This window comes from Symphodus melops, assembly GCF_947650265.1.
Source record: "Symphodus melops genome assembly, chromosome: 2".
NCBI classification, from domain to species: Eukaryota; Metazoa; Chordata; class Actinopteri; order Labriformes; family Labridae; genus Symphodus; species Symphodus melops.
In genome coordinates, this window is record NC_136692.1 from 1,412,066 (window position 1) to 1,425,261 (window position 13,196).

The 13,196-nt window shown below is 44.2% G+C and overlaps 1 protein-coding gene across 1 annotated transcript; it reads right to left on the reverse strand.

Annotated features, from left to right (window-relative positions):
- Positions 1-510: 510 nt before the first annotated feature.
- On the reverse strand, positions 511-11,024 carry LOC306819972 (B-cell receptor CD22-like). Its single transcript, XM_079337599.1, has 11 exons — positions 10,938-11,024; positions 10,780-10,859; positions 9,241-9,444; positions 3,587-3,850; positions 2,432-2,692; positions 1,658-1,915; positions 1,300-1,560; positions 1,085-1,172; positions 924-981; positions 733-824; positions 511-650 (listed from the first exon to the last, which is right to left on the reverse strand). Exons 2-10 carry the CDS (start codon positions 10,847-10,849, stop codon positions 744-746), a joined length of 1,545 nt encoding a protein of 514 aa, XP_079193725.1. The 5' UTR covers positions 10,850-10,859; positions 10,938-11,024; the 3' UTR covers positions 511-650; positions 733-743.
- Between the last annotated feature and the right edge of the window lie 2,172 nt (positions 11,025-13,196).

The following is a 13,196-nucleotide window of genomic DNA, read 5'->3' on the forward strand; positions in this document are numbered from 1 at the left end:
AGGCTACTCAGATTTATGAAATGTGGCTTAATGAAGTTCAAATATCAGATGTTCAGGGAGACAGTTCCTTTCAATACAGTAGTTCATTTTAGTCAGATTTCATTATTTACATTTTTGACATCATATGTGGATTTATTGAAACAGATGCAATAACACTGAAATGCATACAACCAAGAAAGCGGCTGGGTTTTTTTTTCCACTTCCAGCACAGTTATCAAGTTATTCTTAAGTTTTATATTTTATGTCAGGGTCTCCCACAAAACAGAGACAGGTTAAACAACGGTCTTACTTGTTTGTTGACTTTGTACTGATATTTTGAATTTTTTTCCATGATGTTTATTGTGTTTATATCATTTGAGCTGCTCAATAAGAAATAGAAAGCCTTCATTGTATTTGTACAATATAAAACCAAACAGAGAAATACTCTGAGGGTGCGATATTCAGTCATCCCCAGTTACACTCAAGTATTAGGAGGAGTAAATAAGAATGTTTAACACCTTCAAGCTGCAAAATAAAAGAAAACCATCTCTTAAACTCTCTGCTCCGTGCTGCTGTTAACTCCCTGCTGCTGAAGGTCAATGTTTCCACTTCCCCCACATCCTCCACAGCCTCTCTCTCCACTGTGAGTCCTGCCTCTGCTTCAACTGCATCTGGAATCACATCAGACTAAAGTTATAGTTGTGACTGTGACTGTGAAGTGGGCCTGTTTGATTCAGTGCAGGAGGCTCTAACCTGACTGGACTTCACGGCATGTGTTCCTGCTCCTCTCTGTCTTCTGTCTGTGCTGCAGTGACGGCTGACACGTTCTCATACACAACATCCAACTGATGGAGGACGATGAGATTTGATCACAAATATATTTCATCAGGTCTCTCTCTCTCTCTCTCTCTCTCTCTCTCTCTCTCTCTCTCTCTCTCTCTCACCTCGATCGTCTCTGCAGGCTCATTTGGTTCAGTGGTCGAGCTCAGAGTTTTCTTCTTTCTGGATTAAGTCAGAAAACAACAAATCCCAGAATGAACATGAAGCAAGTCATTAAAAAAGTAGAATGACTTTGAGATGACAGATGAATCTTTATGGTTTTTACCTCGCCCACAGAGTCAGGAGAAGCAGAGAAATCAACACCAAGAGCAGCAGAGTCCACCTGGTGATATTCATTATGAGTGTTGAGTTCCCTGAGAATTAAAGAGAGATATGTGAGTCTTTACTGAACGATTAGAATTTTAAGTTTCTACTTATTAAAATGTGAATGTGTGTGTGTGTGTGTGTGTGTGTGTGTGCAGATGAATGTAAATAACTTACCTGCCACAACAGTCAGATGTACGGTGGAGTTATGACGTCCTCTTGTGTTCTCAGCGATACAAACATAATTCCCACTGTGTTGAAGTCTTGTGTCGCTGATGGTAAAATTCTGTCCCAAAGCTGTTGGTGAGTGTTCATCCTCCTTGAACCAGGTGTAATTAGCTGCTGGGTTAGCATCAGAGCTACAGGTCAGAGTCACTGAACTGCCCTCCACTATCTCAGCAGAGGGACTCACTGACACAGAGGGAAGCTTTGGAGCATCTGGAGGAGAAAAATTACAGATTAAACTCCCTTAGTATTCAAATTCATGATTAGGAAGAATTTTTATATGATGATCAGTAAAAAAAGTGTGACTTACACAGGACATCTATAAATTGTTGCACAGATCTGATCTGTCCATGTTCATTCTCAGCCTGGCAGAAGTAAATCCCTCTGTCTTCAGGTCTGATGGATGGGAAATTATAGCTTTTCCCTCCTTGTAACTTCTGTCCTTCAGGCAGTTTGTGGTTCTCCTTGTACCAGGTGTAATTAGCTGCTGGGTTAGCATCAGAGCTACAGGTCAGAGTCACTGAACTGCCCTCCACTATCTCAGCAGAGGGACTCACTGACACATTATCTGGAGAAGGATAAAAGTGTCATTAAAACACAATATGAACACTTCAACCTGTCAGATTTTAATTCAGTGGTCTAAACTCAAAACACTAGACATACAGCCTTTACAAATGTAATATAACAGCTGTTAAACATTAGACCTCATGTCCTTTTTGAATCAGTATTTCAGATTTATAACTCCCAGTCTAAAGCAGTAGAGATGTGAACGTCTCTATCAGTTAAAATCCTTTTGAAACAACATATCTGTGAAAGTGAGAAATACTTGAGATCCTCCTGCTACAGTCCTGATCTTTAACCATCCACGGTTTCAGCAGAGAGATTCACTGACACAGAGGGAAGCTTTCATGCTTCAAAAACACACATAGTTTAATAACTGACATTCACATGAAAACAGTATTCAGTGAAAAGGTTTGTGAGGATTTGAAAGTCATTAACAGACCGAATAATCAAGCTGTGAGAAATCAGGTCAATGAAGAAAGTCTCTGAATGTTGAATGATTATTTTAAAGTGTTTCACTCACATTTCACATCAATAGAGATCCATGTCGAGGTCTTCTCTCCCAGCTTGTTCTCAGCTTTACAGGAAAACTCTCCAGAGTCAGAGGACTTGATGGAGCTGAAGACGAGCTGAGCTCTTCTACTGAGAGGTTGATTGTTGTTCTTCTTGAACCAGGTGTATTTAGCTGCTGGGTTAGCATCAGAGCTACAGGTCAGAGTCACTGACCTGCCCTCCACTATCTCAGCAGAGGGACTCACTGACACAGAGGGAAGCTTTGGAGCATCTGGAGGAGAAAACATCTGTTTTAAATCCTCATCAACATTCACATGTTTGAACTGTCAAGATGAAACAACTGAAATAAAATTAGAGACACATCAGATGAACAGAAAAGAGGATAAGAAGGAGCCAGCTTGAATATATAGAAACTGAATGAGTCCTTTAAGTGACTCTGTTCCAGCAGCTACAGTCACAGTCTCCCTCTGCTGCCCCCTTGTGGCCCCTCTATAGACCAGCTGCCTCTGGTTGTTAGTTCAGCATGGATAAATGTGTCTCTGGCTGCTGTCCGTGGTGCTGATCACAGGCTGCTTTGAATGGCATGACATGGGGTTTTTCTGCATGGTGACATAAATCATCTGTATTGGTTGTGTGTGCGTGTGCGTGTGTGTGTGTGTGTGTGTGTGTGTGTGTGTGCAGGTTGGTGCAAACGAGCGTGCTCCTCCGTTTGGTTTTAAAGGAAGACCCCCAAAAAATATATTTTTACCGGTCCCCAGAACAAGTATGTTACACTGCTTTATTCTCCTCTCTTCCCTTTAGGAGGTTTTGGTGAATGAGGTCGTATGGAATCAGGCTGATTTAGTCTCTGACGCTCACTCACATCACGTGCTGTGGGGACATGTTGGTACAGATTATCTCACACTGCTAACCTCTATAATGTTCTAATCTAATGCTCTGCTCCAGCTATATTCAACATTTAAATGAATACACATCATTGAATATGTGCAAACAGTGACTAGATGTCTCTGCTAATCATCAGTTGTAGGAGCTCAGTGAGCTTTAGCTGCAGACTGAGAGTGTGGAGTAGACAGAGCTCGAGGAAGCAGATATGATCAGCACATTAAACCTACACATGAGAAATAAGATCAATGTTTGCTTTTCAAATCAAATGTTTTTCACTCACATTTCACTGAAACATCGGCCAATCCAGACGTTCTCCACGCCAGATCATTCTTAGCTCTACAGTAATACTTTCCAGAGTCAGAGGACTGAACTGAACTGAAGACCAGCTCTGATGCTTTACGGAGATGTTTAACACTGTACTGCTTGAACCAGTTGTATTCATGTGGTGGTGGGAAACCATCACAGCTACAGGTCACAGTCACTCTACTGTTCTCTGTGATTTCAGCAGCAGGACTCACAGTCACTGAACAAACTGTTGGAGCATCTGGAGGAGAGAAGAATACAAATATAACTGAAATGACCAATGTGGAGAATTAAGAGACATAAAGAGCTGACGAGCAGATTAGCATTAAGTGTCAAAGACAATAGAGTGAAACTTGACCTAGTTAGGGTGATCATGTCAACCCTTACAGATGTAGTGTAACACAACAGTAGGATGAAACAAGACATGATTAGGGTGATTATCGTTAAAGTGACCAGTGCTCAGTAAGGTGACTATCAATGTGCATTAAAGCAGGGTTTCTTAACCTTTTTGACCTTGGGGCCCAACATTTTCAGGGTAAGGTAGTCTGGGGCCCAATCGAGTGAATGGTTCTGATTTAACTTTTGCGGTCATTTTTATTTAATAGCTATTTGTGTCACTATGTTGTAATAATGAATCCTGTTCTTCATTTGTATGTTTTTTAATCAATATATAACCTATACATGGGCTAATTATGCATAAAACCTTGCACAAGTTAAGGTCATTTAATTAATTTTGCTCATATAAAACCATGTTTTAGTGCATGTTTGTCAAATAAGTAACACAACATAAACTTAGCAACAAAAGCAATAAAATTAGGTGCTCAATGAAGTTAGGTAGATTTGATGAAATTAAAATGAGCATTCTGTTTTGTGTAGCGCTGCCCCCCCGTTGCTGTCATTATTTTTTCGTTTTAAGAACCTCTCCATGACGTTTCCATTCAGATTCAGGCCCCGTTTACACGGAGACGCTGTGACAGTAAGACGAAACATTTGGACATGCGCAGTAGTCGACAACAAACAACAATGGCGGCGGCTATGTGCAGCAGCTATTGGCGTTGTATCGTCTTTTAAAACAGAACCTTGATATGATACATCGTGTGTGTCGCCGCCAAAAGAGCAACGAATACTTGCGGCAAATAGTTCAACCTTTACCCAAGCACAGGGCGACCATATGCAGCATTTAGATAAGACCTGGGAGAACTAGCCGCTAAACAGGATGTTGTGGAGGAAGTGGTTATACTGCTGAGTGTCGCGTTGTAAAGTTCCACTACTTCTAACTGATGATACTGCCTCTGGTGGTCGGAGAGTATACTGCAGGCCAACGATCACGGCCCTTACGGCCCACAGATGCAAACATATTATCCCCTTGCGGCCCTGCAGGTGGCGCTCGCGGCCCTTCGAAGGGCCGCGGCCCTATGGTTGAGAAACCCTGCATTAAAGTGTCCAACTGGAGGCTGACTCTGAGGTCAGCAGTGCAGATGAGGAGTGAGAAAAAAATGAAAAATGAGTCCAGGGTTCACTGTGTGCTTCTTCCCTGCCGTGACAGTGAAGTGTTGTACAGTCTTATGGCCTATAGGGGGACAAAAGAGTTCTTGAGTCTGTCCGTGGAGCACGACTGTGACAGCAGTCTGTCACTGAACATGCTCCTCTGCCCGGTGAAGGTGCTGTGCAGAGGGTGGTGTGTGTTGTCCATGATGGAGAGCATTTTGTCCAGACTCCTCCTCTCTGCCACTGTCACCAGTGGGTCCAGCTCTGTACCCACCACAGAGCCGGCCCTCCTCACCAGTCAGTCCAGGCGTGCTGCGTCCCTCTTCTTGCAGCTTCCTCCCCAGCACACCACGGCGTAGAAGAGGACGCTGGACACCACCAGACTGGTAGAACATCTGCAGCAGCTTTTTGCAGATGTTGAAGGACCCCAGCCTTCTCAGGAAGTACAGACGACTCTGTCCCTTCCTGCAGGTAGTGTCCATGTTAGGCGACCAGTCCAGCTTGTCATCCAGCTGCAGCCCCAGGTACCCGTAGGTCCTGACCACCTCCACGTCGACCCCCCCGATGGAAACAGGTTCTAGATGTGGTTTGTTCCTTCGGAAGTCCACCACCATCTCCTTGGTCTTGGAGGTGTTTAGCTGCAGATGGTTGGCACTGCACCACGTCACAAAGTCCTCGATCAGGCTCCTGTACTCCTCCTGTCCATCCCTGACACAAGCAACTATCGCAGTGTCGTCCGAGTATTTCTGCATGTGGCAGAGCTCAGAGTTATACTGGAGGTCAGAGGTGTACAGGGTGAACAGGACAGAGGAGAGCACAGTCCCCTGTGGTGCTCCGGTGCTGCTGACCGGGGTGAGGCACGAGGTCTTCCAGAGCACAGGAACCTTCCCAAGCCACAGGCTCATGTTGAAGATGTGCTGAAGTGGCTCCCCCAGCTCAGCAGAGCAGGCCTTTAGAACCTGGGACACACCTTGTCTTGGCCTGCTGCCTTCCTAGGACGGAGTCTCTTCAGCTCCTTGCTCACCTGGTCTCTGGTGATGGTGGGGGGGGAGGGGGGATGGATTGTCTCTGGAGATTGTGTTTGTCCTGGTGGAAGTGTTGGGGGGAGTGAGAGGGAGGGAGGGGGTGTGTAGAGGGATGCTGGGGGGACAGGCACTGGCTGCAGCGACGGGGCTGTCAAACCTGTTAAAAAACAAGTTGAGCTGGTTTGCTCTCTCAGGGTCCCCGTTTTCTGCGTTGTTGTTTTTCTTCTTGCAGCCTGTGATGGTTTTCATGCCCTCCCAGACTGTGACGGAGCGGCTCCATCACTGAGTGCAGGCGCACACACCAACACACACGCTAACACGTACACTGACACACACACGCGCACCAAACTTTCCCCTCTGCCAATGCTCCTTATCATGCAATTAAACATATCATCTTCCTCCTTTCCCTTCCCGTTCCATAGCGCGACCTGGGGTGTCATACATTTATATCAACTTTCAGCGCACTCACCATTCAGGGCGTTGGATGCACGCTCCATGGCGTCCCGTTCTGATGCAAACAGAGGCGGTACATTTCCGCCAGGTAAATAGGCGGACGTGGCGCCGAATCACAATCACGTGATATTATTGATTGCTTAAATGTTTGTTTTAAATATATTGACAGAAATGTGGCTGTCTGGTGATTAAAAGGTTCAGGTAAAAAAGGGTAAGTTAGTGGTGAGGCATCCACAGGGAGTTACATGTGGAAACTCCATTCATTTATAAGAAAATGTAACAGTTTAAAAATATTATGCAAATCATAATGCCCGGTGGGAGGGGCTTTTTCTTTAAAAGGAAGGCTGTTTGAGACCTTCGGGAGTGGGAAGTCAAGTTACAGAGGAGGTAACATCTTGAGGAAGAAAAGTTTTTTGCTAACTACTCATGTTGGAGTTTTGTTCTGTAAATATTTTTGTAAATATTTTTTTCCTATTTTTTTGTTTTGGATTTTTCACATTTTTGTAAATATTGTGCACTTGTGGAGGCCGGCGAAAAATAAATCCACCAATCACAGTCTTCGACTACGCCTGTGTGTTTTTCAAACTTTTTTTGGGGGTGTTTAATAAGAGAACCCCGCCACACAGACCTCCCTCATGTTGTTCTGTTGCAGCTTCTGCTCTACCTTCCTTCTGTACTCCTCCTTTGCCTCTCGGAGTCTGACCTTGAGTTCCCCCTGCACACGCTTCAGCTCTGCCTGGTATCCCTCCTTGAATGCCCTTTTCTTCCTGTTGAGGATCTCCTTGACATCGCTGGTGATCCAGGGCTTGTTGTTCGGGAAGCAGCGCACAGTTTTAGTGGGAACCACAGCGTCCATACAGAAGTTCATGTAGTTAGTTGTGCAGTGTGTGACCCCCTCAATGTCATCACCAGGAGTCTCTTGCAGGGCACTCCAGTCGGTGGTCTCTGAGAGCCTCCTCTGCCTCAGGAGACCACTTTCTGAAGGTGCGTGCTGTTACCGGTTGTCTCTGGATCTTAGTCTTGTACTGTGGCTTGAGTAGGACCAGGTTGTGATCGGACTTCCCCAGAGGTGGTAAGGGGGGTGGCAGTGTAGGCGTCCTTCAAGTTTGCATACAAGAGGCCTATTGTCCTGTTCTTCCTGGTGGGACAGCTTACAAACTGGTGAAAGTCCGGTAGTGTAGAGTTCAATGTAACATGGTTAAAGTCCCCTGAGATGGCAATGAAAGCATCAGGGTGCAGCGTTTGTAATCTCGAGATGTTAGAGTGGATGCGCTCGCGGGGGGACGTAAACAACAACAACAATGGCGTGGGAGAACTCCCTGGGCATGTAGTAAGGACGGAGACCTACCGCCAGCAGCTCGATGTCTTTGCTGCACGTTGCCTCCTTCACAGTAACATGTCCATGGTGGCACCATCTGGTGTTAATAAACAGCGCGAGTCCTCCTCCTTTCCGTTTGCCGCTACGTTTCGTGTCTCTGTCTGCTCTCACTGTAGTGAAGCCCGGTAGATCCATGTTAGCGTCCGGGGTGTTTTGAGTCAGCCAGGTTTCTGTGAGGCACATTAAACTGCACTCTCTAAATGTCTGGTTGTTCCTCACGAGAGCAGCCAGCTCGTCTGTCTTGTTGGTTAGGCAGTTTACGTTCCCCATAACTATCACCGGAACCGAGGGCTTGTACCTCCATCGCTTAGCCGCTAGCCTAGCCTTTAGCTTAGCGCCGGCTCTACAGCCTCTGTACCGCCGCCTCAGCTCCTCAGGTATCGGGTGAACGATGCCGGCTTGTCCCGCTGTCCGGAGTGAGAGCAGCTTCTCCCTTGAATAAGAAAGTTTTCCGCTGCTATTTCCACGAAAACACTAAAAAGTATCCATAGGATACATGAAGTTATACACTGAAAGTGTACTATAAAAACTATAAAAGTAGAAGTTGGCACAGAGCCAAAACAAACGAATAACATATCAAGATGAGTACGACAGGGACGGAGCTACTGAATGTGCGGCCACAGGTGAGAAGACCTGAGTGTGACCTAAAGTGATGAAACCAAAGTAAAAAAGTCCTGATTAAATCTCCCACACTGGTCCTTTAACTTGAATCTGTCAAAGAGTCTGTCGTAGTGTGTATATTTGTAGGTGAGAGTTTTAAAATGTCAAAATGAGGAAGAGTTAACAAGTTACTAAAAAGTCAAACACTGTGGAGTAAACTTACACACTTCAGGAGAGCGGTAATCCTCTCGTCCTTTAACAGAGCAGGAATACTTGTTATTATTATTAGAAACATCGACTCTAATAGAGGACGCCTCTTGAGTCATTGTTTGTCCGTTTCTGTACCAGACATATGAAGGATTATCAGCCTCTTTACAGCTGCTGTAACACTTCAGCTCTGTCTCTGTTGAGATTCTCTTCATTTGAACCTGAAGGTCTGAACATGTGAAGAAAGTTAGAGCATTAAAATACATAAAAAGACTCACAGTAGTTTGAACTCTGATAATGTGAGGACAATACTTGAAATGAGAATGTTACCTGTGACGGACAAAGTGACTCCTTCACCAGTAAAACGTCCTCCTGGTTGGTTTGTTGTGAACATGAACTTGTAAACAGTCGAGTCGCTCTCTCTCAGGTCTGTGATTCTCAGAGTGCAGACACTATCATTAAAAAGATACTGAACACGACCTGAGTAGTCTGGGTCTGAGCTCATATCTTCAGGTCCATCATCGCTCTCTTTAGTGAACCAGAATCTTCTTTGAACTACAGTAGTTTGTCGTCTTATTGTTGATGGGTATGTGTAGGTGCAGGGTATCTCCACTGTTGATCCTTTGACGGCACAGATCTGAGCAGAAGAGTGAGTCACTCCCCAGGTCTCCTCTCCCCTCACCACTGAAACACAGATCAGGAAACACAATCAGGTCAAACATGGACCACAGAACAGGTGGTTTAAAACACACAACAGCGACTCTTCCTGCTGAGTGAATTCAGAAACTTTGAAGTCAGCCAGTGCACCTCAAACAGCGTTTAGCAAGAAGTGTTAGAAAAGGAATTCATGTGTACTTTGTCCTCTCCACTGTCACTTTGATAAATGTTGCTTCGTGCTCATACTGGATTGATGTTGGGTCTCTGTAGATAATGAGTGAGGTCTTTTACCTGCTTTTTGTAAAGTGTCCTGAACACTTGTCTTTAACACTGTTCGAGCAGAACTATTGGCTGTGACGCTGAGCATTATGGGAGTTAAGCACACCGTCGTTAGGTGGCCACATCACTTCCTTTCTGAAAGGAAACAACTTGTTACCATCCTCTAAGGTACCACAAGGATGCATCCTCTCCCCTCTGATGTTCACTTTGTCTATGTGACAGTACAAGTCATCAGGATAACTGTGAATAAATTAAACCTGCAGATGATGCAGAGCTGAGGTGGATCACATTTAGGACTGGTGCTCTGATAACTCACTGATTTAAATACACAAAGAACATAATTACTGATTTTAGAAGGAATGTATCTCTCCTGTAAAGATGAACAACACTAAGACATTTGTTGTTTTAAAATGTTTCTTTGTAAAGACAAAGTGTTTGCATACAGACGAGGAACTGATTGTAGGTAAGTGAATGTAAATGCAGTGTTGTGGGCATATCTGAAGTGTTCTTGTCTTTGTTTCCTGTCTGTTCAACATGTGGTCAGGTTAGTGGTGAGAGTGAAAAGAAGAGAACTGAAGATCTCGTGTGAGCCTGAATTCAGAGGACTGTTAACTGTTCACCATAAATAGAACAGAAACATCATACATACATGATGTTACTACGAAGTTGATGCGTTTAAAAAATCTGCTTCCTTTTTTCTGAAGGTGTTATTTTGTTCTCTCATAAAGACTCTGAGAGCTGAAAGTTACTGAATGCTGCAGCTCTAATCTCTCAGAACTTTTCTTACTGTGAAATATTCCAAACATCTTCACTGTTTGTGAAAAATGATAAAATGATGCGGACAGATGCTGAATGTGTGAAAACATTAAAAACACATCCTGAGAGTTAGAAAGGTGGAGAGACAAAACAATCTAATCATGGAAAGAGACAGAAGCAAACTTTAACAGTTTGCATCATATCAAACACTCACTCTAAAAACATGAACATTAAAGTTATCTTTTCTTTTTTAATCATTTTGAAAACTATTGAAGCCTTTTAAGAAAAATGTTCAGTGATGAAAGTTTGAATGAGGATACACAGTACCTGACACAGAGAGAAGGAAGACAACCAATCCACTCACTGCTGCTTTTAAACTCATAGCTGCTCCTCTCATCCCTGTGTGACTTCAGAGAAAATTAAACACATCAACACAAGGTCTGTACATGTTTCAATAAATATCAGTCATATCACTGAATACTTACAACAGGGAGGAGATGTCGTCTCTACAGCAAATGTTCCTCTGTGGTCATCAGGCAGCACGGGTCGAGCTGTTAAAGTTTGTCTTCCTTCCTCTTCACATCATTGATATGCAGGAAGTCACAGACTGACATCCTGTACTGACGAGGTTGGCCTACTAAGGATACATGAAGAAAGTTTAATATAACGCCATGTCAGGACAGGATCAGATCATAAAGTAAACAGATGAATGTTGAATGTGCACTGGCAGAATGTCAGAATAAGACAGTGGTGAAGTTTAATGTAGTGAGGGATGTATTTTAAACTAGGAAAATAATTTAAAGCCAAGGTTTGTGGAGATAAATCTGTCAACGGATGAAACGTTGTAATTGTGCCTCACACGGGGCACCATTTATGAATGAATATTTATGGAGTTAACATAACTTTTACTTTTCGGCACCAGCCGACAATGCGATACAAGATTGAACTAAGTACACATAAATTAAAGAATTGTCTATCAATCTCAATTTGTGAAGTCACAGAGTTTTCTATTCAGAGAAAATACAATGCATGTATGGAAATACAACAAATTAGTAATTGTCTTAATGTGAATGTGATATCATTGTATATGCATTACATATACAATGATTTTATGACCAATTAATAAAATTATGGATACAAGAAAACTATGTTTAAAATTATTATGAATGGAGAAATTGGAAGAGTGAGATTAAAAGCTACTCAGATTTGTGAAATGTGGCTTTTTTAATGAAGTTCAAATATGTTCAGGGAGACAGTCCCTTTCACTACAGTAGTTCATTTTAGTCAGATTTCACTATTTACTTTTTTAGCTCATGTTTGGATTTATTGAAACAGACGCAAAAAAATTAATGCAACCCCTATAATTTGTGAAAAAGCATTGTGGTATGGTTTCGTGAGTAGTTTTTACAGTCCTGTCCAGAGAAATAGTCACACAGAATGTCCATACGCAGCTGTCCAAGAAAGCAGCTGGTTTTTTTCTGACTTCTACCACATTTATCAAGTTAATCTGGAATCTGTTGAGTTTGTACTGATGATTTTAATCCTCCTTTTTCATGATGTTTACGTCATGGTGGAGTTGACAGTGCCATGGGAGGAGGGCTGTGAGGAAGCTGCAGAGAGGAAAAAAGCCAAATACCAGCAACTTGCCCAAGACTGCCGGGATAAGATGGCGGCGCGGGTGCACGCAGCGGCTCCTCTCTCTCCCGGCAAACCTGCGTTTTTATGTTTTTTAGGCTGTTTATCTGTGTGTAATTGTCTGTCTTCGTCGCGTCCACTAACCCCACTAACCCCAAGGCGCACATTCACCCGTGAGGTTCTGCTTGACATCGGTAAAACCACAAATACGGAGGTTAATGCAGTGCTAGCGGAAGAGCTACGGGACTGCGGTCTGCTCCGGAGGCCTGCTCGATCACCGACCCCCACTCCTGCAACCAGCCCACAGTGGAAGCGCCACTGTCGGAATACAAGGAAGCAGAAGAGGGGGAAGCGTGGAGGTATCCGGGCTAGGCTAGAGGCTAGCCCTCACCGGCCGGCTATCCCGACCATCACTCTGGCCAACGTACGCTCGCTGGACAATAAACTAGATTATATTCGCTTGCTCCGGACAACTTCCAGGACTGTGAGTGAGTCTTGTGTTTTTGTTTTTGTGGAAACATGGCTTCATGACAGTGTTCCGGACCATGCTATTCAGCTAGCCGGGCTAACATGCTACCGGGCAGACAGAGTGCTCGTCGAGGGTGGTAAAACTCGCGGCGGGGGTCTGTGTGTTTACATCAGTGATGCCTGGTGCCGTGACGCGGTGGTAGTATGTAAGCACTGCTCACCAGTCGTGGAGTTTATGGTTATTAAATGCCGGCCATTCTACCTGCCGAGGGAATTTAGTGCCATATTGCTGGTAGCAATTTACATCCCTCCTGGCTCCACCAACAACAGGAGTGAGGCTCTGAATTATCTCCACAAACACATCAGTGAGCAGCAGACAGCACACCCTGATGCTTTTCTCATCCTGGCTGGGGATTTCAACCACGCAAACCCCAAGAGTGTGCTTCCACAACTTCATGGTCACATCAAGTTTCCCACTAGAGGTAACAATATTCTGGACAATGTTTACACTGTAAACAAAGGGGCCTACAAAGCCCTCCCCCTCCCCCACCTCGGAGCCTCAGACCACACCACTGTTATGCTAATGCCAGCATACAGGCCACTGGTTAAAGTCACCAAACCAGTTAGGAAGCGGGTACGGG